Below are 23,773 nucleotides of genomic sequence, written 5' to 3'. Positions count from 1 at the left end.
CGCTGCGACGGCACGAGAGGGCCTGCCCAAACGCGGCGGCCGCGCGGACCGCAGAGCGGAGGGAGCGCCGAGGCCCGGCGGGTGCGCGGCGCACGCGGAGCCCGCGGCCGCCATGTACTTCCGGGACCTACCAGCGGCTTCCGGAAGCCGGGACGGCGTCCCCATGACAACCGGCGTCGCGCCTCGGAGCGGGAGGAGAGCGCGCGGGCGGAGCGGGTGAGACGGCGCGAGTCGGGGTCTCGGTCGTTACGGTGTAGGGCGGGTGTTCTGCCAAGGTGGCCCCATTATGAAGTGGGTGGGGAAGGACGGAGAGGAACACTGCCCCGGGGACAAGGGGCGCGCGGGGGAGGGAGCTGGGACAGACCGAGCCGGCCGGGCCACCGCTGCCCTGAGCGGGGGCGGGGCGCCGTGGGCTTTGGGGTCGCGGGTCGCGGGAGGCCCGCTCTGCCCACCTGCGACCCGCGGGGCTGACTTGAACTCTGGCCCTGTAGGCGCGTCCTCGCCTCGGTACGACGGAGGGAATCCTTCGTTCTCCCCTTTGCCGAAGTTGTCCTGGGCGCCACGTGTATCACGATAGAATAATACGTGATAAGTTTATCGCACTGATGGCTGGAGCTCGAGACGGGGGTAGGATAAGCAACCTCACGAATAATGACGGTCGTGAAACGTTTTACAGATGTTAGTTCGTTCGACCTTGTGCTCTGACACTTGAGAGCATCTTGAGATCTGCTTAGAGACTGGACCGAGGTGGAAGGGTCACAGGACACCCCCCAGAACAATTCCTGGGCCTTGGAATATGCGGGAGTAAAGGCCAGGCCCCCTTCATATGGTGCCACTCTGTTGTGGCCACCTTAAACAGAGCCTTGCAGGAGAGCACGGTTTCTTGCTCACGTCCTGCACCCCTCCCTGCCTCTCTGGCTCCCACATCCTTCCCACCTGGTTACCTGTCAGCCCACCTGTTATGTGAGAGGCAGCTTTGGGGAGTAGTTAGGAGCACAGACTCTGGACCCAGGCTGCCTGAATCCCAATCCCAGCTCTGTGAGCTGGGACAAGTTATTTTACCTCTCTGAGCCTCAGTTGTCCTAACTGCATAAGGGGTAGAGTGATAATAGTGACTCTTCTGCTTCACTCGGTTATTGTGAGATTTACAGAACTTTAGTGCTTAGAATAGCCCCAGGCAGGGGTGCCTGGCTGGCTCAGTTGGTGGAGCATGTGATTCGATAACGGGGATCAGGGTCAAGAGTTTGAGCCCCACGTTGGCTGTAGCGATTACTTAAAATAGTCCCTGGCATATTGTAAGTGATAATATAAAGGCTTGCTGCTGCAGTTCGTATTAGAATTAGTATTGATTGCACAACCAGACAGACACTCTTTGTAGTACTCCTAGATTCCTTTGAACTCAAAAGTGGTTAGAAAGATTTCTGCACTGGGGCGCCCAGCTGGCTCAGTTGGAGGAGCATGTGACTCTTGGTCTCTGGGTCATGAGTTTGAGCCCGACGTTGGGTGTAGAGATTACGTAAAAAAAGAATAAACAAAACTTAAAGAAAAAAAGAAAGAGCTCTGCATTTAGAAGTTTCCAGGCATGGAGAAAGTTTGGAGGATAACGCTCCCCAGAGGAGTGACTAGTTGGGTTTTTTGGACATGGTAGTGGTTTTGGTCATTGACGGATCCCAAGCACCTACACCTGGCATGGATTAGAGCCGCAATAAATATTTACTGTATTAATGAATTTCTCCCCCTTCCCCCCTCCCCAACAGGCCCTTGTCTTCAAGGTAAACAGCTCTGATTTGAGGAACTAGTGCTTCTCCCTCAGTGCTGGGGAGAAAGCCAGGAGCTTTCTTTTGGGAAATTGTGGAATGTGCCCCTGGGGGCCCAATAAAGCAGAAGGAAGATGCTCCAGACCAGTAACTATAGCCTGGTGCTCTCACTGCAGTTCCTGCTGCTGTCCTATGACCTCTTTGTCAATTCCTTCTCGGAGCTACTCCGGATGGCTCCTGTCATCCAGCTGGTGCTCTTCATGTGAGTTCAGTGGGTGGGACTGGACAGCTGACAATTGTGATTTAGCATTTTAAAGTTATTAATAGAGAAACCTCAGGGAAAATAAAATGTTGCATATCTTGGGTACTCCATAGACATGTCAAGGGTCCTGTATTTATATACCTCTAACAAGGGTCTGGGATCCAGGGAGCAGTCAGAGGGTCATTTTCTCTATCTGTGAGTAGAAATATTGTCTTACATTGTCATGAAAGAGGATTACAGAACCACAGGTTAAAAGGGCAGTTGTATCAGTTATATATATGGGATAGAAGCTGTTGGCATTTTTCTTCCCCAGTGGCTTACAGACTCCATGAGGCTAGTTATCAATAGAAAACTGGTGTTTGGGCAGCCCCGGTGGCTCAGCAGTTTAGCGCCTGCCTTCAGCCCAGGGCATGATCCTGGAGACCTGGAATCGAGTCCCATGTCAGGCTCCCTGCATGGAGCCTGCCTCTCCCTCTGCCTGTGTCTCTGCCTCATTCTCTCTCTCTCTCTCTCTCTCTGTATCTGTCATGAATAAATAAATAAAATCCTTAAAAAAGAAAGAAAGAAAGAAGACTGGTGTTTGACACTGTCTTCCTTCATTCAACAAGTGTTCATTGGCCTACCAGACAGTATTCCAGGTGCAGCAGTAAAGCTGACAATTTCCTGCTCTCATGGAGTTTCCACTCAAGTGGAAAGAGACAACGAATACATTTTTTTATTTTTTATTTTTATTTTATTTTTAAAAAATTTTATTTATTTATTCATGAGAGACAGAGAGAGAGAGAGAGAGAGAGAGAGAGGCAGAGACACAGGAGAAACAGGCTTCATGCATGGAGCCCGACATGGGACTCGATCCTGGGTCTCCAGGATCAGGCTCTGGGGCAAAGGTGGTGCCAAACCACTGAGCCACCCGGGCTGCCCTACATTTTTTTTTTTTTTTTAAAGATAATTTTGAATAGTAACAAATGTCATACAGTGGATGGAAAGCAGATGGGGTGGAGAGGGGAGGGCTACCTAAGGCAGTAGAGTTAAAGGAGGCTTTCTGAAGAGGGGACATCAGAACTGAGACTTGAATGGCACTAAGACACCGGCCATGCCAAGATTAGGGGAAAGGCATTGCCATCTCACTAGATGGAAATGTGTGACAGGTGGTACTGGCTTTTTTTAGACATAGGGAAGAAAGCAGCTTCTCCTCCCAAGTGTCTAGAAGGTTAAGAGCGTCAGAGCAGGGAAGCCTTGTCTGTGGGCTGCACCTCACTGATGGGGCCTGCAGGTAGTTAAACCTCATGTCATTTGGGCCCCAAAGGCCCATAACACCTGTGTGTGTGTAGGGGGGGGGGGCGGGTTTCAGAAGGCTAGAGCACAGGGGAGACCAGACTTCATGGTGTCCCTTAGGACTCAGAGCCAGCTCTTGGATCATCACACAGACCTCCATTTGGCTGTGCTTTGTTTGATGTCCACAGCATCCAGGATATCGCAATCCTCTTCAACATCATCATCATTTTCCTCATGTTCTTCAACACCTTCGTCTTCCAGGCTGGCTTGGTCAACCTCCTATTCCACAAGTTCAAAGGGACCATCATCCTCACAGCTGTGTACTTTGCCCTCAGCATCTCCCTTCATGTCTGGGTCATGGTAAGAGCAGAGCTTAAGGAGCAAGGAGTATCTTTTCCCTAGGAATTCAGCATCATTCTTTTATTTTTTTATTTTATTTTATTTTATTTATTTTTTATTTATGATAGAGAGAGAGAGAGAGGCAGAGACACAGGCAGAGGGAGAAGCAGGCTCCATGCACCGGGAGCCCGATGTGGGATTCGATCCCGGGTCTCCAGGATCGCGCCCTGGGCCAAAGGCAGGCGCCAAACCGCTGCGCCACCCAGGGATCCCAGCATCATTCTTTTATATCTCACAGAATCCTTGACAGGAAACAGGTGTGTTTGTGGTGAATGAATGTGGTGCCACCTGGGCTTGGGCATATGTGAGTTGCATAAAGCACTTCTGCCCAACCTTTCATGTTAAAAGACTGCCTTATCCAAGAGTTAGGGGACGCTTCTGGAATATTCCGTTCACCTTTGCCCCAAACAGTCCTGCCAGAGGTAAAACAGGAAGGGGACTCTGTTTCATCATTAGCTGTTTGGGCAGGTAGGTGTTGGGACAAGATATTGTTAGATATCAGTGTCCCGTGGGAAATGGCTGTGCCAAGAGTGCCACTTGCCCTTTAGTACCTCATGCCCTCTACTCTGTTCTCATCACTTATACCAGAAGGACTCCTCTCCAAGGTGCCAACATGGCCTCACAGTAGATCCCAGTTTTCATGGTTCCAGATTTCTCCTGCTTCATGAACTGTTCCATCTCTTTGGAAACGTCGCCTATGTTTCCCAAGTACTCATCTTGATCAAACACAAGAAAAGCCCAGGAGGCTTCCCTAGTCACTTCTCTACTAAAGCCACCTTCTGGGGCAGCCCCGGTGGCTCAACGGTTTAGCGCCACCTTCAGCCCAGGGTGTGATCCTGGAGACCTGGGATCGAGTCCCATGTCAGGCTCCCTGCATGGAGCCTGCTTTTCCTCTGCCTCTGTTTCTGCCTCTCTCTCTCTCTCTCTCTCTCTGTGTTTGTGTCTCTCATGAATAAATAAATAAAATCTTTAAAAAAAATAAAGCCACCTTTTTAGACTAAACCTTCTTAAGTTGCCCTTGTTATTCCACAGAGAGAAGTAGGGCTCACAGGAAAGAAACAGCAGTGCCAGAGTCTCTCTAGGTGCTTCCTGAAAAGGATTGTCTCTGCTCTGGGTCCTGGGACCAAAATAGGTCCTGGCTTTGTACTTTGTACTATAAAGCTGTTAATCTGATTAAATCCTGAGTGCACTAAGCCTTAATCTGACAGGAACTGAGCCTGAGATCTTCAAGGCCAGACAGTGACCACCACTGCAGTCCTGAGATAATGTGTAGCACTTCTCCTTGGAAAAGGCCATGGAATGAAAGGGAATAAGTAGCTAAGTTCAAACTTCCTCCTTCAGACTTAAAAGGATATTTCCTTTGCACAGAAAAGGGAGTTTGAAGCTCCTTTGAGAAATACTCCTGGGAGTTGTGGGAAGGAAGAAGGAGGGTGAGATTAGCCTGATTTTTTTTTTTAAAGATTCTTATTTATTTATTCATGAGAAACACAGAGAGGCAGAGAGACCTAGGCAGAGGGAGAAGCAGGCTCCCTGCAGGGAGCCCGATATGGGACTCAATCCCAGACCTGGGATCATGCCCTGAGCCAAAGGCAGATGCTCAACTGCTGAGCCACCCAGGTGTCCTGATATTAGCCTGATTTAAAACCAAGCAGCATTTCTGCAGCTCATCTGGTCACTAAACTTTCCCTTTCTACTCATGTCTCCTTCAGAACTTACGCTGGAAAAACTCCAACCGCTTTGTCTGGACAGATGGACTTCAAACGCTATTTGTATTCCAGAGACTAGGTAAGGACCAGAGCAACCTCAGGCCTCACTTTGGTCTCACCTGTGGCTCAGGCAGCTAAGGGCCTTGGTCCTTGCTTTCCCAGTCCATCATTGCCAGAATGGGATGAGTGGAACAGCCATGACAAGAACAGGAAAGATGATGGCCCACTGCCCTTGCTAGTAGTCACTGGGAAATCATGAGGCAGAGCTCCTTTGCCCTATTAGGTTGTGTCCTTAGCCTGTAATGAATATTCAGGAGCATCCCTGAAGTTTCTTTCCTATTTATTGTTCACAGCAGCAGTGCTATACTGTTACTTCTACAAACGAACCGCTGTGAGACTGGGCGATCCTCGCTTCTACCAGGACTCTTTATGGCTGCGCAAGGAGTTCACACAAGTCCAAAGGTGACTGCTTCTGGTCACACTGATGGGTGCCTTTCCTTCCTGACAGAGGCCACATTTATGGCTCTGTGGGGTGGGGTTTACCCTATGCACAGGAAGCAATGTGACTTTCATAGGACAGGCTCAGACCATTTGTGTTTAATAGTCAAGAAGGAAGATCTTCCCTCTTGCAAATTAAAGTGTTTCCCAATACAGGCTTTAGTACATAACCCTCCCTGGCCTCCTACCTCAGTTCTGCCCCTTTTCCTTTCCTGCTCTCTACTTCTCTTCCTCATAGAAGGCTGTGAGGCTTGATCCTTAGGAAGCTATCACTTAGCCTGGTACAGGAGGGGCTCCTGGCACCTGGTTTCTTTGCAGCAAACATAATTAATGGATGCAAAGAGTGATATTTTTGAGCTCCTAACTCATCACACTGTAGACATTTAGATTCTATACCCAAGGCACTTTTTTAACACTTTATAAATAGGAAATAAATTGAATTATTTTTCCATAAATGGTGGAGTCTGTCTGTCTACTGTTGCAGATAAGAGGTACATCAAGTCCTGGCCTTAGCATTTGCTTGACCCAGTGGGCAGCTTCAGTCACAGAACAAACACAGGTATTACTGAATGCCATTATGAGTACAAGCTATTTCTGTAGAAATTCAGAATGCATTCTGATGCCCCGCTCCAAGCGTTGGAATTCCAGATTTCTGTGCCTTTTTTTTTTAAGATTTATTTATTTATTTAATTTTACAAATGAGAGCAAAAGAGAGCAAGAGAGTGCTCGAGTGTGTGTACATGCACACACAAGCAGGGGAGGAGGAACAGAGGGAGAGAGAGACAAGCAAACTCCACACCGAGCATAGAGCCTGACATGGGGCTCAGCCTCAAGACTCTGAGATCATGACCCGAGCCAAAACCAAAAGTCAGACACTTACTTAACTGACTAAGCCACTCAGATACCCCTGGACTTTTGTGCTTTATTCAGACTCTCCCCACCATCAGAGCCCTAAACTGCACTCAGAAGAATAAAAATCCCTAACCTGTTTTGGCAAAAGAAACTTTTAAAATTCATGTGTTCATGGTATCAGTTTTCTATTGCCAGAATAATATGTAACAGACCACCATGAACTTCAGTGGCATGTGACAATAGTTATGTGGCTCTTGAGCCTTGGGGTTCAGCTGATCGGACTGGTTTAGATGATTTCTGCTAGGCTTGCTCATTTGTGTGTCAGCCAGGCAGCTTTGATGATCTTGGGATTTGGGGCTTTTGGCAAACCTAGGCTGGCCTCAGCTAGAATGACTGGGGTGTTCTGGTTCTCATGAGTCATCCTCCAGGGACTAGCCTGGGTTCATTCACATGACAGTGGCAAAGGAGCAGAAGAATAACCCCCATTGTGCAATACTTACTTCAAGCCTCTGTGTTGTGTCTCTTAGACTCCCATTGGTCAAAGCAAGTCATATGACTGTGCCCAGAGCCCAGGTGGGAAAGTACTACAAAATGTCCTGGTAAAAGGCACAGATACAGGGAGGGTCATGAATTGCAGCCTAACCACATCAGAAAGTTCCTCTGTGATACATCATTCAGACGTATTTTAGCAGGGGTTGGCAAACTTTTTTCATGAAGCACTAGATAGATTTTGAGGGCTATGTGGTCTTTGTTGCAACCATAAGCATACCTTGCTTTAGTGCACTTCACAGATACTGTGTTTCTTACAAATAGAAGGTTTGTGGCAACCCTGTGTTGAGCAAGTCTATTGGCACCATTTTTTCTAGCAGTATTTGTTCGCTTCGTGTCTGTCACATTTTAGTAATTCTTGCAACATTGCAAACTTTTTCTTTGTGGTTATATTTGTTATGTCCTCTGTGATCAGTGATCTTTGATGTTGCTATTGTAATTAATGGAGGCACAATGAACCACACACACGTTAGGGAGAAAAGTTAGGCCATAGATGTTCAGCATGCTGTGACTGCTCCACCGACTGGCTGTCCCCCATCTCTCTTGCTCCCCTCTGGCTTCCCTATTCCCTGAGACACAACAGTGTTGAACTTAGGCAAGCGAATAACCCTACTATGGTCTCTGAATATTCAAGTAAAAGAAGAGTTGCACGTCTCTCACTTAAAAGCTAGAATGACTAAGCTTAGTGAAGACGACCTGTCAAAAGTCAAGATGGGCTGAAAGCTAGACCTCTTGTGCCAAACAGCCAAGTTGTGAACGTGAAGGAAAGTTCTTGAAGGAAATTAGAAGTGCTGCTCTGGTGTTCCCACAAATAAAGCAAAGCAGTCTTGTTGCTGATACAGAAAAGTTCGAGTGGTTTGGATAGAAGATCAGACCAGCCTCAACACTCCTTATAAACCAAAGCCTAACCCATGGCAATGCCAAAACTCTTCAATTCTATGAAGGCTGAGTGGTGAGAGAGCTGCCCAAGAAAATTCTGAAATTAGCAGAGGTTGGTTCATGAGGTTTTTTTTTTTTTTTTTTTTTTTTAAATTTTTATTTATTTACGATAGTTACAGAGAGAGAGAGAGAGAGGCAGAGACACAGGCAGAGGGAGAAGCAGGCTCCATGCCCCGGGAGCCCGATGTGGGATTCGATCCCTGGACTCCAGGATCGCGCCCTGGGCCAAAGGCAGGCGCCAAACCGCTGCGCCACCCAGGGATCCCTGGTTCATGAGGTTTAAGGAAAGCAGCCATCTCCATAACACACAAGTGCATGGTGAAGCAGCGGCAGGACTGCTGAGGCAAGACCCTCCTCCAGCAAAAAGATTATGGCTCACTGAAGGCTCAGATGATTTTTAACAATTTTTTTTCATTTTTTTAAAGGATTTATTTATTTGTGGGGAGGTGGAGAGAGACTCTCAGGCGGACTCCCTGATGAGCATGGAGCCCAAGGCAGTGCAGGAATGGCCCCCACAACCCTGATATCATGACCTGAACCCAAACCAGAGTCAGATGCCCAACCTACTGAGCCACCCAGGTACCCCAGCAATTATTTTTTAATTAAGATAAATATGTAGGGTATTTTAGACATAAAGGTAGTGAACACTTTGTAGAGTACGGTACAGAGTAAACCTAAGTTTTATGTGCCCTAGGAAACCAAAAAATTCATTTGACTCACGTTATGGCAGTATTTCTTTGTTGTGGTGGTCTGGAATCAAACCTGTATTATCTTTGACATGTGCCTGTACTCCACTTGGGCATTGTAGTATGAAAGGAGCCATAGATGATTTGTCAGTGAACGGATGCAGCTGTGTTCCAGTAATACTGAGAACACAGATTTGAATTTCATATCATATTCATGTGTCACAAAATATTTTTTGTAGACTTTTTTTAACCATGTAAAAATGTAAAGCTATTTTTAGCTCAAGGGAAAAACAGGCTAGATTTGCCCCAGGCCATAGTATGCTGAGTCCTGGTTTATTTTTTTTTTTTTTTTTTTTGAGTCCTGGTTTAAAAGGCTAGAATAAAGTTCTAGGGAAAGAGAGACTATAGGTAATCAGCTGCACTGTCAAGATTTTAATAGTTATTAGAAAAGAAAAGGTACAGTGTTTAAATAAACCATGTAAGACCCCATATCCTGTAATTGGAACAAGTGATCTAAAAAAACCTAACAAGGGCAGCCCAGGTGGCTCAGCAGTTTAGCACTGCCTTTAGACCAGGGCCCAATCCTGGAGACCCGGGATCGAGTCCCATGTCGGGCTCCCTGCATGGAGCCTGCTTCTCCTTCTGCCTGTGTCTCTGCCTCTCTTTCTCTTTGTGTGTGTCTCTCATGAATGAATAAATAAAATCTTTAAAAATAAATAAATAAAAATAAAATAAAAGTTAAGCACCTGCCTTTGGCTCAGGTCATGATCCCAGGGTCTTGAATGGAGCCCCATGTCAGGCTCCCTGCTCAGCAAGGAGCCTGCTTCTCCGTCTCCCTCTCTGCCCACTGCTCTCCCTGCTTGCGCTCTCTTTCTCTGTCAAATAAATAAATAAAATCTTAAAAAAAAAGATTTATGCGGTTAATCTTCCCACTGCTCCCACTGCTGTATTTCAGCCATTGAGTTCCTTCTCCATCCCCTCCCTGATGATCTACATTTACTTGTATACTTCTTATAAACAGTGTAACATTTCAGAAATATTTCTACCAAAAGCAAACAAACATACAGTTTGCCATAATCCCATCCCAGTCATTTCAAATATTTGACAATATGTATATATATTTTATATGCAGCTGTGATTATGGGGAATATGCCGTAAAACAGTTTGCTCCTCTCCTACTTGTTTTTAAGATGGAATGTTAAATTAACTCCTTGGGGACAGTCAGCTTTCAGAGTTCAGAGGAAAGAAAAGTATTTTACAAATGCTTGGAGACTTTATTAGTAGGATAAGGTTGCTTCTGGCTGAGTAGTGCCTCAGTAACTAAAAAAAAACATAAAATATAAAAATTATCTTTTTAAAGGGCCTCGGAATTACTGAAGGAAAGAGGACTGGGGGACCTGAAATTCTAAAGTAGGGAGAGTCATAGAGAAGTGAGCTGACAATTTGCAGCAGATTTTTCTCTGGGGGTATTTGCTGATTCTGGGTTTGAGCAAGAAGCTAAAAATCCATGCATTGCCCAGATAGAGGGTTATAGCCAGGAAAAAGTCTGCTGAGCCAGGTTATCTGATAACACTGGAGAAACAAAACTGAGGGCTGGAGGAGCTTAAAACACAAACAATCATCTTCTCAAGATATTTACCAAGTCTTGGGGCCAGAGGCTATCTTTTTCAGAGCAAAGCTCTGAAAAGCAGAATAGAATTTTTGGCAGATATATGGTACTGATAATTAGAATTCAGGACCCGCCAGTGGGAGGGAACTGTGAACAGATAAAAAGCTCAGGACTCCTTACTAGGAACAAGATGAAACAGGTAAGCTGACACTTATCAAAATTGCCGTAGCCTCAAACCATTTAGTTCCCAAGTGAGTTGACACTATATTTTTATACATAATTTCTGGATCTAATAATTACTGGCAGTCAAGAGATAGGCCCATATTATTTTTATTTTTTTATTTTATTTTTTTAAAGATTTTATTTATTCATTCACGAGAGACAGACAGAGGCAGAGACACAGGCAGAGGGAGAAGCAGACTCCAAGCAGGGAGCCTGACATGGGACTTGATCCTGGGTCTCCAGGATCACTCCCTGGGCCAAAGGCAGGCGCCAAACCTCTGAGCCACCCAGGGATCCCAGGCCCATATTATTTAAAACCAGAGTAAAAGAATAGAGAAGAGTGACCCAAATACTGAAGAAAGCAGACAAAGAGTTTATGATTGAGGGTTGTGCTCTCTTTCTCAAGTAAATAAAATCCTTTTTTTTTTTTCCTTTTAAAGATTTTATTTATTTGAGAGAGCCCAAATAGAGCAGCAGGCAGAGGGAGAAGGAGAAGCACTGAGCAGGGAGCCTGACACAGGGCTGATTCCAGGATCCTGAGATCATGACCTGAGCCAAAGGCAGACACTTAACCAACTGTGCCACCCAGGTGCCCCTAAATAAAATCTTTAAAACTAACAGGGCAGCCCCGGTGGCTCAGCAGTTTAGCGCCGCCTTAGCCCGGGGTGTGATCCTGGAGACCCAGGATCGAGTCCCACGTCAGGCTCCCTACATGGAGCCTGCTTCTCCTTCTGCCTGTGTTGTGTCTCTGCCTCTCTCCCTGCAGGGAGCCTGATAAGGGACTCGATCCCAGGACCTTGGGATCATGACCTGAGCCAAAGGCAGATGATCCAACACTGAGCCACCCAGGTGCCCTATATCCAGGGACTTCTAATAATGGCTGAGATCCTGTTGGAATGAGGAACAGAGCAGAAAAAGCATTTAGGAAAACAATAGTCAAAAATCTCCCTAATTTGATGAAAGAGAGATTTATAGATTTAAGATACTTCACAAACCTAGAGAAACACAGAAAGGCCATCACTAGGATATCCTGGTCAAATCATTGAAAGCTAAAGATGAAAAGCAAATCTTGAAAACATCAAGAGCAGACAACATACCTCATATAGAGGAATAACGATGGTTTGCTTCTCAGTAGAATTTGGAAGCCAGGAGAGAATGTAACAACATCTCTAAGATACTAAAATGAAAAAAAAGGTCAAGTCAGAATTCTGCATTCACCAAAAATATACTTCCAAGAATGAAGTTGAAATAGGTATTTTCAGATAAAAGAGAATTAGCTGTCAACAATGCTGCACTACAAGAAATGCTAAAGGAGTTATTTGGCTTGAAGGAAACGACAGATGGGAATTCAGATTCTCAGAAAGGAATAGAGCACCTCAGAAATAGTAGCCAGTTAAAGACTTTCTTTTTGTCTTTTTTTCCTGTTAATTTCTTTATAATACATATGCATTTAGAATGCAGTTTTTTTCCCTAGTATACAGAATATTGATCAGTATATGGTAAATATACTGGGCCATAAAGCAATTCTCAATTTAAAAGAGTATGCTCTTTGACAATAATGGGGCTGAGCTAGAAATCAGTAACAATAAAATAGCTAGGTGGTTCAATCTAGGTCCAATCAGGAGACAAGCTATACAATCATTTAAACATAAAAAGGGTATTACTATAAAGAATTAATAAATTATGGCAAAAAGAATAACTACAAAGATGTAAAGAGAATTCTAAAAGGGGACCTGAGGACTGAGGGAGAGTACTCAAGAAAGGACAAACTTGGCAAGGTCCCCCAACCCCAAGGCGGGGGTTCAGACCTCACTTCAGCCCACTGGATGGTAGACAAGTTCACTGGTTTAGCTAGGCCGGAGCTGCTTCACAGTTGTCAGGCAAGACACAACCCTCTAAACACAGGTAAGCTGAGGCTGGTGAGCAGGTGCAGGGAGTGTAAGGATACCATCTGCAGGCACCAGGCCCAGAGCATACAGTATCCACATTGGAAAGATTCCAGGAAACAACCTTCAGGCCACAGGTGAGCCAAGGCTGTTGGGAAGGTGACCAAAAGAGTTAGAGGAGTGTCCTGTGTGATGAGGCCTGGAGTGCATGACCTCCACACAGGGCATGGAGGGCCATGGGAATTAACCCTCCAGGGAGAAGAGCCAAAGTTGGTGAACAGATGTAGAGAGCGAGTTGGGGCACTGCTGTGGGTATGTGGTGTCCATGCCTAGAGGGGTCTGGGAAAAATGATGGTCCAGGGCAAAGGTAAAAAAGACTGAGGGTACAGATGCAGAGAGTTAGGGGGTTGCTCCAGGTGCAAGGCCTGGAGCATGCAGTATCCTTTTCAGGAGGGCCACAGCAAAGTAGTCATTGGGATTGGGACTGGACCAGGTCTGCCAGGTTGCTGAGGGAGTGTCTGCTCCTGGTGTGTAGCTGGAACAGAGCACCACCTGATGGCCCCTGATGGCCCCTGATGGCCCTATGCACCTGCACTGCTGAGAGACCATGGCACTGGAGCACGGAAAAACAAACCAGAGCTCACTGGAGCCAAGAAGACAAATCCTTTCCTTCCTTGAGTGTCCCTCCACTGCCCTCTACTGACAAAGCTAACATCATGCTCACTGTAAGGAAGGAATGCTGAGTCCAGTCCATTATCAAAGAATAGGTACTAAAGGGTGAACCTGGAGCCGAGGCAAAAAATAGGTAACAAAATCCATCTTTTTGACTACTCAGATTCCATATGTGCTCTTCGATACATATTTGAACTTCCCTATCAGTTACATTCCTACCAATAAGATAGATCTATCCTTAAAAGTGATGTTCTCACCTTTCTCACAAATGAGAAGACACTGTCCCAATAGTCACTGTATCCAGAACTGACTGTAGTAATTACTCCACAATTTTAGTCCTAGTTCCACTAAATATTCTATTACCTAAAGATTAAATTATAAAGTTGACCTCCTACAATTTGTACATTAAAAGGGAAGTAAAAAGGAGAAAACAGTGTGTACAAATAAACACAAAAATAAAAGAAAAACATGCAAAGCTATTGTAGTCTTCATTTTTCTAGTTGGTCATTTTTGTAGCTAGTCCAAGGTCATAGTTGGGATCCATGGCTTTCTTCTTCAACTACCTATTCCATATTTCCCTTGTCTTCAGCTGAGCTTCTGCTGCTCTGGGCTCTTTACCTGGTAGAGGGACCCAAAGTCTCATTCTAAAAGATCTTGGTCCTTAATTGCCCTGCTTTTTGGGTAGCATGGATGCACTCAGAGGTGCCCCAGAGAATCCTCTGGGTTCCAGACAAAGTCTTCCTAGCCTCCATTGTATAGCAGCAGTAGAAATTTCCCTTGAGAATCAGCATCAATTACTCCAGCCAGTAGATTGGACCCCCTCCCTTTTCTTCACCCAGTGGTTTATGTGTGGGGCATAAGGAGCCCCATATGGCCAAGTGGCAATCCTATCTTGTAATTCAATGGTGCCATTGTTACATCCCTTTGTGGAACATTCCTCACTTGAGAAGTAAGATTTCCAAATCAGCAGGCTCAGATTTTTCAGGATAAGAGGCAAAAACTCTGTGGATTGATACAGTGTAATAAGATGAGTCATTCCTACTCCCACCTCTTGGTACCTGGATCAATTGTATGCTGGCCGGGGGATGAAGCACCATATAATGGTCTCTGATTCAAAGATGTACTTTATTCTGTAAATCAGCCATCATTCTTTCATGGATTGTCTCCCACCTGGTGCTATAACTGAGTCTTCAGGAAGCTCTTCCACTTTTTAGTGAAGCCCCCTGGTTCCAGGTGATGAAATATGTGTGGGAAGTTCTGTTAAGTCCATGGGCATAAGCCCATTGCCACACTTCCTTTGCTGTGAAATGAGTATCTTGATCAGATTCAATTTTGTAGAGTACGTGGTGAATGTACATGGTGTTTCTTTTGGGAGGGCCCTGGGAAATGACACTCCAGAGCGTGGGTGGGCCAAGGTTAGTGGGTGGGTATGCAGAAGAGTTGGGGCACTACTGCAGGGGTAAGATCTGGAGCCTCTGGTGTCCATATCAGGAAACCTCTGGGAAACACCCTCTGGGATGCAGCAAGCTGAGCTGGTGGGCAGGAGTACAGAGGGAGCTGGATGCTTTGCAGGTGGTGAGGCTTTGGCAAGTTCGTCGCCAAACCTGGGCTGGAGCTAGAGGATTGCTGCAGGACCCTCCACTCTTGGCACACAGCTAGGGCAGAGCACCACTGGATGTCCCCCCCACATACACGTCTCTGACAGACTGCGCAGCAAGAGCAGATGCATACTGGAACCAGGAAAGCCCCTTTCTTCCTGCAGTATCCTTCTAGTATCATCTTATCATCATGCTCACTGCAAGGGAGAAATTCTTAAGAGTCTAGTCTGCTACCCCAGAATACAGAATAGGTGCTGAAAGGTGAATCTGGAGCTGAGGGGCAGTATATTGATAGTTGCCACACTGGGAAAACACTAAATATTTAGCAGTTAAATAATACACTTGTAAAGAATTCATGGATCAAAGAAGAATTCACAAGGGAAATTAGAAAGTACTTTGAATAATAATGAAAACATTAAAATGCCTACAATGCAGCTTTTATTAGAAAACAAAATTTTTTTTAAAGATTTATTTATTGGGATCCCTGGGTGGCGCAGTGGTTTAGCGCCTGCCTTTGGCCCAGGGCGCGATCCTGGAGACCCGGGATCGAATCCCACGTCAGGCTCCCGGTGCATGGAGCCTGCTTCTCCCTCTGCCTATGTCTCTGCCTCTCTCTCTCTCTCTGTGACTATCTCTGTGAAGCAGAGACACAGGAGGAGGGAGAAGCAGGCTCCATGCCGGGAGCCCGACGTGGGACTTGATCCCAGGACTCCAGGATCGCAGCCCGGGCCAAAGGCAGGCACTAAACCGCTGAGCCACCCAGGGATCCCCAGAAAAAGAAATTTTTTAAAGATTTTATTTAGAGTGAGTATAAGTAGGGGAAGGGGGCAGAGGAAGAAGCAGACTCGCCCTTGAGTAGGGAACCTGACAGGACCCTGAGATCATGACCTGAGCCGAAGTCAAGATGCTCAACTGACTGAGCCCTGAAAAAAAAAAGATTTAAAATCAGTGTCTTGGGGCACCTGGGTGCCTCAGTTCGTTAAGTATCCTACTCTTGATTTCCGCTCAGCTCATGATCTCAGGGTGGTAGGACTGAACCCCTCATCGGGGTCCGTGCTCAGTTCAGTATCTGCTTGAGATTTTCTCTCCTCCCTCTCCTCCCTCTGTCCTTCTCCCCGCTCACCTGCTCACTCTCAAATAAATAAAATCTTTTAAAAATTAAAAAGTAAATAAAATCAATGGTCTATCACTTTATCTACAACTAGAAAAAAAAGAGCAAAGTAGAAAGAAGAATAAAACCTGGGACGCCTGGGTGGCTCAGTGGTTGAGCGTCTGCCTTTGGCTCAGGGCATGATCCCAGGGTCCGGAATCAAGTCCCACATCAAGATTCCTGCATGGAGCCTGCTTCTCTCTCTGTCTATGTCTCTGCCTCTCTCTCTGTCTTTCATGAATAAATAAATAAAATATTTTTAAAAAATGAAAGAGGGAATGTTCCTATAGATCTTATGCATATTAAAAGGATCAGAAGGTTATTGATAGTCAATTTTATGCCAATAAATTTGATAAGTGTTATGAAATGAACAAATTCATCAAAAGACACAAATCACCAAAACTGGCTCAAGAAAAAAAGAGAAATTGAATTCATAATGAAAAGCCTTCCCATTAAAGAAAACTTCAGGTACAGATGACTTAATTGATGAATTCTATCAAACATTTGGGGAAGAAATAATAATCCTATATAAACTCTTTCAGAAAATAGAAAAAGAGAAGCATTTCCCAATTCCGATCATTTTATGACACCCTGATATCAAGATTGACAAATATTTCACATGGAAACAAAACTATAGATTAGTATCCCTCAAGAACATAGATGCAAACAGTTTTCAAATTCTAGCAAATTGAATCCAGCAATGTAAAAAGAATAACAACATAACATGACCAAGTGGAATTTATCACGGAATGTAAAGTTGGTCTCACATTTAAAAATCAATACGTGAAATTCACCAAATCAATAGAATAAAGGAGGAAAGGCATTTGATCATTAAATAGATGTAGCTGTGATGAAATTCACACCCATTCACGATGAAAATTCTCCGTAAACTAAGAAGAGAAATTTCCTTACCTGGTAGAAGGCATCTCTGAAATACCATACTCAATGGTGGAAGACTGAATGTTTTCTAGAATTGGGGAAAAGGCACAGATATCCACTCACACTACTTCTATTCAATATTGTATTAGCTGGCCCAGAGCAGTAGGAGAAGGAAAAAGAAAAAAGGCTTATGTTTTTTTGAAAGTAAGCTCTAGGCCCAATGTGGGGCTTGAACTCATGACCCAGGGATCAAGAGTCACATGCTCTACCATCTGAGCCAGGCAGACACTCCAAAAGGCATACATATTGAGAAAAAAGAAGTAAAACTCTCCTTAATTGAAAATGATCACCATGAAAGATGCCTGAGTGGCTCAGTGCTTGAGCGGCTCAAGGCGTGGTCCCAGGGTCCTGGGATTGAGTCCCACATTGGGCTTCCCACAGGGAACCTGCTTCTCCCTCTGCCTATGTCTCTGCCTCTCTCTTTCTCATGAATAAATAAATAAAAGCTTAAAAAAAAAAGAAAAGAAAATGATCACCATGAACATAAAAAATCCTAAAGGATCAACAAAAAGTCAGTACAATTATATGTTAGTTTGATTTAGCAGGACATTGGATTACAAGATGCAGCCATATTAGCATGTAGAGGGGAATTTATAACCTTAAAATACAAATATTAGAGAAGAAAGACTGAAAAGGTAAGCTTTAGGTTTCCATCTCAAAAAGAACACCAAGTAAAACCTGAAGAAACTAGGACAAAGGAACTGAGGACGAGCAGAAATCTATTAAGAGAAAACAAATATAGAGTGAAGAAAAACCAGAAGTTGTTTCTTTAAGAAAGATTACTAAAATTGATAAACACCTATCAAAAATAATCGATAAAGGGGCGTCTGGGTGGCTTGCTTGGTTAAGTGTCCAATCCTTGATTTCGGCTCAGATCCTGATCTTGGGGTTGTGAGATTGAGCCCTGCGCTGGGCTCCATACTCAGCTGGGAGTCTGCTTGTCCCTCTCCCTCTGCTCTTTTCTCTCTCTCTCTGATAAACAAAATCTTTTTTTTTTTAAGATTTTATTTATTTATTCATGAGAGACACACAGAGAAAGAGGCAGAGACACAAGCAGAGAGAGAAGCAGGCTCCATGCAGGGAGCCCGACATGGGACTGATCCCAGGTCTCCAGGATCACACCCTGTTCTTTTTTTTTTTTAAAGAACAAACAAAATCTTAAAAAAATAATCAAGAAAAAAAAGTCAGGAAGAAAAAGGGGCTATCACTATATATCCTGTAGGCATTAAAAAACATGAGGCTGTTATGAGAAACTTCGCATCAACACACTTGAAAATGTATAAAAATGGGAAGATGTTTTAAAAACACAAATTTTTCCAAACATTACTCAGAAAATAGAAAATCTGAATCTGAAATCAAGTATACATTAAAGAAATTTGGTCATGATAAAATCTCCTACAAAAAAAATCCAGGTTTAGGTGGCTTCATCAGTGAATCCTTCTTCTAAAGAAATAAAGTATTTTACACAATTTCCTTCATGTAACAAAAAGAAGAAATATTTCTCACCTCATTTCAGGTGCCCATCTTAACCTTAACGCCTAACTTGACAAGGTCCTTACAGGAAAGTAAAATTACAAACCAATCTCTCTCATAATGTATGTAAACACCTGAACAAAATATTAGCAAATGAAATTCAATGATATATAAAAAGTGTACTATAGCTACTAAACATCCCCAAGACCACCTCCAGACTCACTGATTTGCTAGGAGAACTCACAGGACTCGGCATACTTTGGCTATGATTTATTATAATGAAATGATACAAAGCTAAAGTCCGTAAAAAGAAAATGTGAAGTCTAGAAGAGCAAGCTTCCAAGAATCCTCTCCCAGTGGAATTACATAAGATTTGCCTAATGTCTCTAGCAGTAAGTTGTGATAACATGTATGAAATGTTGTCTACCAGGTAAGAGACTTGGGTGTCCAAGGATTTTATTGGAGGATAGCTACATAAGCAACCTCTATTTAGCACGTACTTACCAAAATTTGACTCCCAGAAGGAAGCAGGTGTTCAGCATAAACCACATAGTTTGTACAGTTTAGGCACAGTGAGCCACTTTGGAAAGGTGGAAACACTTCTGAAACCAAAGTTCCAGACCCCAGCCAAAGACCAATCTTGCAAGTAGGACTTCCTAAGGACAGTAGTCTCAGGCCTGCTATGTCAACTCTTTTCTACATAATATCATAAGCAAATGTGTTTCTTCCCAGGAATGCAAGCTTAATTATACCCTTGAAAATCCATGTAATTCATCCCATTTGCAGAATAAAGCGGAGAATCATAGGATCATCTCAAGGGCTGCAGAGAAAGTATTCAATAGAATGTATCATTAACATTTCAGCAAACTAGGAAGAGAAGGGACTCTCTTAAACTGAGAGTATCTGCAAAAAAAAAAAAAAGTCCTTATTTAACATATTGATGGTGAAAGCTTTTTCTTTTGAGAACTTTTAAGATTTCTTAGCAACTTTCAAATTTGCAATACAGTATTATTGACTATAGGTCATCATGAGGTACATTACATCCCCATGACTTATTTGTTTTATAACTGAAAGTTTGTACCTCTTGATGCCTTTACCCATTTTGTCCTCCACACACCCTTCCACCCTCCCCTCGGGCAGTCATCAAATTATTCTCTAGGAGTTGAGTTTTGTTTTAGATTCCACATGTAAGTGGAATCATATGGTAATTGTCTTTCTCTGTCCTATTTCCATTTGGCGTGAAACCATCAAGGTCTATCCATGTCGTTGCAAATGGCAAGATCTCATTTTTATTATGGCCAAGTAATACGCCATCGAATATATACAGCATATCTTCTTTCTCCACTCATCGGGAGATGTCCATTGATGGAGGCTTAGTCTGTCCCCATACCTTAGCTACTATTATAAATAATGTGGCAGTGAACACAACGATGCATCTATCTTTTCAAATTAGGGTTTTGTTTTCTTGGGATGAATACCCAGTAGTGGAGTTACTGGGTCATGTGGCATTTCTGTTTTTAATTTTTTGAGGAACCTTCATGTTTTCCAGAGTGACTGCATTAAGACACATTCCCACCAACAGTGCACAAGGGTTCCTGTTCCTCTGCATCCTCGCCAATATTTGTTACTCTCATTCTTTTGACAATAGCCATTCTGACAAATGTGTGGTGATTTTTTTTTTCTCACTGTGATTTTGATGTGCATTTACCTCATGAGTGATGTTAAGCATCTTTTCATTTGTTGGCTATCTGTATGTCTTCTTTGGGAAAATGTCTATTCATGTCTTCTGCCCATTAATTGGATTGTTTTGGTTTGTTATTGAGCTGCATAAGTTTATATATATATATATATTTTTTTTAATTTTTATTTATTTATGATAGTCACAGAGAGAGAGAGAGATAGAGAGAGAGAGGCAGAGTCACAGGCAGAGGGAGAAGCAGGCTCCATGCACCGGGAGCCCGACGTGGGATTCGATCCCGGGTCTCCAGGATCGCGCCCTGGGCCAGAGGCAGGCGCCCAACCGCTGCGCCACCCAGGGATCCCGGTTCTTTACATATTTTGGATATCGACCTCTTCTCTTATATACGACTGCACTGTAGGGATGCCCGGGTGGCTCGGCGGTTTGGCGCCGCCTTCAGGCCGCTCACAGGACTTGGGTGCAGGGGAACCGGCTGCTGTGCGGCCATCCCTGCCGCTCGCTGCGCTAGGGGCCATTCGGTCTCACCATCTACTTTGGGTCGCGGCAGGTGTGCTCCCAGCCATCCTTTACGAAAAGGGCGAGCGGGGCCAGACGGTGGTTTTCAGGGCTACAAGCCGCGTTGTTTCTGTTGGCGACGGTCGAGCCTAGGCAGCGGCGTGACCCGAGCTGTCCGCGCGGTGTCCATGCGCGGGCGTAGCCGTGCTCCCCCGGAAGAGCCTGAAGCCGCAGGGAGGGCAGCTGGCGCGTCTTCCTCCTAGAGACGGACCATCTGAGGCCCCAGGCCGTGGGCGGGGGAGGCACGTGAGCGGCGGTACGGGGTGGGCCTGCGACCGCCCAACACCCTCCTCCTCGCGCGGCCCCGCGTCCCCGCGGGCGGCCCCGCGCTCCTGCCGCTCCCAGCCCCGCCCCCCGCCCCCCGCCCCCCGCCCACACACGCGGGAGGCCGAGCCCGGCCGCGCGCCCGTCGCTCACTGTGGGGTTGTCCTGAGGAGAGAACCGAGGGCGCGGCCCGACCGCCGCCGCTTCCCCCAGGTGCCGCCACCCGCGTCGGGGGCCCTCGAGACCTGCCCCTGCCCCTGCCCCGGGCCTCAGCTTCGCGCGCCGCGACGGGCCCGACCGCAGCCGAGACCGCGGACGCCGCGTCTCCTCCCCGCGCAGGCGCCGCGGGCCCGGAGGCCGCCCCGGACCCCGAAGACCATAGAGTCCGCGGGCGGGCAGAGCGGCCGGAAGCAGGGGCCGCTCCATCCCCGCTTCCGGCCGGGCCTCGCTGCTCCGGGAACGGCTGCGGCCGCGGACGCAGTTTCCATGGGGACAGAAGATGGCGTCGCGAGGTGAGATTCTGGAGGTGTGTGTCTCTGGTCCTGTGGCCCCCACTGTCCCTCTGTCCCCCGCTAGAGCTCTCCTAAACGCTTCGTTTTCGGGCGCCAGGGACGCCGCTCGTCGCTCGCGTAGACTGGGGTTCCGCAGCCTCACCCACCCGGTGCCCGAGGCCTCGAGGTGCGGGTCTCAGCAACCCCCACATCCTGGGCTGGGCCTGTTCCGGGCCGGCTCGGCTTCGAATCCGCTGCGTGTCGTTGAACAGGCCGGTGCTGGCCTCCGCGCCCTAATTTCCCAAATGGGGCGCAGCGACGGGATGAGATCTTAGACTTTCACCCCGAAGCCAAGAGCCGGCTTCGGCGTGATCCCGGGGACAGAAGCGGATCCAGGAGGCCCCTGCACACGCACACACCCTCGTTGTCAGCAACAAGAAGTGCCCCCAAGAGGCCTTTCCCTCCAGCTGCGACCTCGTTTCCTTCAAGTGAGGCACAAAACCATCCGGAGGGCAGAGGGTGACAGGCCGTCTCGCACACCCTCCTCACTTGTGCTCATCTTTTCAGGTAAACGGCTGTCCTCCACCCCGCTGGAAATCCTGTTCTTTCTGAACGGGTGGTACTATGCTACCTATTTTCTCCTGGAACTCTTCATATTTCTTTATAAAGGTAAGGCCTGGGGCGTGACTAACCTCGTCCCAACATCCCTTCCCCACTTCAGCCCAGAGCCAACTCCCATCAGGAGCCTTATTTTTCATCCTTTCGTTGCTCCTTTTTAGAGAAGTGTTTCCATCATTAACACACACTGAGTTGACATACCCTGCAGCAGGCTAACAGATCCTGTCCACATCTCACTGACTGGTTCTTGGAAAGCTGATAAGACTCATGCCCTCTTTATTCCCAAGTGTGGGGGAGTTCTTGTGGGTGCTCTTATGTTTGCAAACTCTGGCTTTTGTGTCGGCAGCTCTCCTCCTACCATATCCAACAGCCAATCTAGTACTGGATGTGGTGATGCTTCTCCTTTACCTCGGAATTGAAGTAATTCGACTGTTTTTTGGTGAGTGTTGTCCAGAGAATATTTCCATTCCTTCTCAGACAGACTGCTATCTGTAACTTAACAAGAGGTACATAACCTAGTTTCACAATAAGAGATTGGATCTGATGGAATGTCCCATTACTCCCTCTCTGAAGTTTCAAGCTGCTTCATTTTCTGGGTCAGGCTTTACTAGTTTGTTGCTCTGTAGAGACAGAAGTGGGCAGTAGCATGAGTTTGTTTTGTTTTGTTTTTTTAAGATTTTATTTATTAGAGAGAGAGAGAGAGAATGAGCAGGGGGAAGGGCAGAGGGAGAAGCAGACTCCCTGCAGAGCAAAGAGCCTGACTTGGGATTCAATTCCAGGGCCCTGGGATCATGACCTGAGGCGAAGGCGGATGTTTAACCAACTGAGCCACCTGAGATTTTAGATAGGTTCTTCCTAACTTCCCAAGTGCTATGAGAGCCTGCCTGGTTCCTATTACTAGCTTGCTTAGGAGAATAGATTTGACTATAACTCCATGTTCAGGGCAGTATATGTCACACAAGAAAGCACTAAGGTCCCCTCTTCTCTCTGAACAGGATTTCTTTAGGACAAGTTTTTTATCCTCCCAGATCCAGAGTAGATTCCTTATTAGTTAGAAAATATCTCATCCCAGGAAACAATGTTAAAACACAGGCTGAGAAGAAAGAGTATTTGCAACATATGTAACAAAGATAGAAGGCTCACAGGAGTAACTAAAGATGACCTAATTTTAAAAATTGGTAAGGGACACTAATAGGGAGTTCACATAAGAATAATCACAGAGAATCATTAATCATGATAAAATGTCCAAACTCATTAATAAAAAGCAAATTGAAACAAGGTAATAATTTCATCCATCAGATTAGAAAGATTTCCGAATACCCATTATTGTAATGGGTATGAGGACCAGGTCTTTCTATTCCACACTCTTTGGGAATATAAGTTAGATTAATTGTTTTTGCTAAAGTTTTGTCATGTAAAATTTGTATTATTTTTAAAAATATTTATTTATTTGAGAGAGAGGGCATGAGTGGGGTGGAGGGGCAGAGGGAGATGGAAAGAATTTCAAGCCGACTCCTCACCGAGGACAGAGTCTGATGCAGGGCTCAATCCCATGACCCTGAGATCATGACCTGAGCTGAAATCAAGAGTCGTACCCTCAAGTGACTAAGTCACCCAGGCACCCCTAAAATTTGTATTTTTTTCTGAGACATAACAATTACACATCTAAAACTG

At 45.6% G+C, this 23,773-nt stretch overlaps 2 protein-coding genes across 9 annotated transcripts in view; both read left to right on the top strand.

The window, feature by feature from the left end:
• Window positions 1-48: 48 nt before the first annotated feature.
• On the top strand, window positions 49-6,352 carry TMEM138 (transmembrane protein 138). The gene is made up of 5 exons (XM_025446526.3): window positions 49-216; window positions 1,758-2,019; window positions 3,483-3,654; window positions 5,403-5,478; window positions 5,753-6,352. Exons 2-5 carry the CDS (start codon window positions 1,892-1,894, stop codon window positions 5,863-5,865), a joined length of 489 nt encoding a protein of 162 aa, XP_025302311.1. The 5' UTR covers window positions 49-216; window positions 1,758-1,891; the 3' UTR covers window positions 5,866-6,352.
• A 15,010-nt stretch (window positions 6,353-21,362) lies between these two features.
• TMEM216 (transmembrane protein 216) overlaps window positions 21,363-23,773 on the top strand; it is a 29,747-nt gene continuing 27,336 nt past the window's right edge. For all 8 annotated transcript variants that reach the window (XR_007403541.1, XR_003136382.3, XR_003136381.3 and 5 more), the window contains exons 1-3: window positions 21,363-21,502; window positions 22,049-22,150; window positions 22,446-22,538. Coding sequence is in view for 3 of the 8 variants with exons in the window: in XM_049096537.1 (XP_048952494.1) it covers window positions 21,490-21,502; window positions 22,049-22,150; window positions 22,446-22,538 (208 nt within the window). In the remaining 5 variants the exon portion in view is untranslated. The remainder of the gene's footprint in view (window positions 21,503-22,048; window positions 22,151-22,445; window positions 22,539-23,773) is intronic.

This window comes from Canis lupus, chromosome 18 (assembly GCF_003254725.2).
Source record: "Canis lupus dingo isolate Sandy chromosome 18, ASM325472v2, whole genome shotgun sequence".
Taxonomy (NCBI): domain Eukaryota; kingdom Metazoa; phylum Chordata; class Mammalia; order Carnivora; family Canidae; genus Canis; species Canis lupus.
Note: the sequence above shows the minus strand (reverse complement) of the source record. Positions and strands in the feature narration are given on the sequence as shown.

Coding starts and splice junctions, on each gene's coding strand:
- TMEM138 (XM_025446526.3), top strand. CDS start 1,892: ATGCTCCAGACCAGTAACTATAGCCTGGTGCTCTCACTGCAGTTCCTG. Junction 2,020..3,482: donor ATCCAGCTGGTGCTCTTCAT/GTGAGTTCAGTG, acceptor TGATGTCCACAG/CATCCAGGATATCGCAATCC. Junction 5,479..5,752: donor ATTTGTATTCCAGAGACTAG/GTAAGGACCAGA, acceptor TATTGTTCACAG/CAGCAGTGCTATACTGTTAC.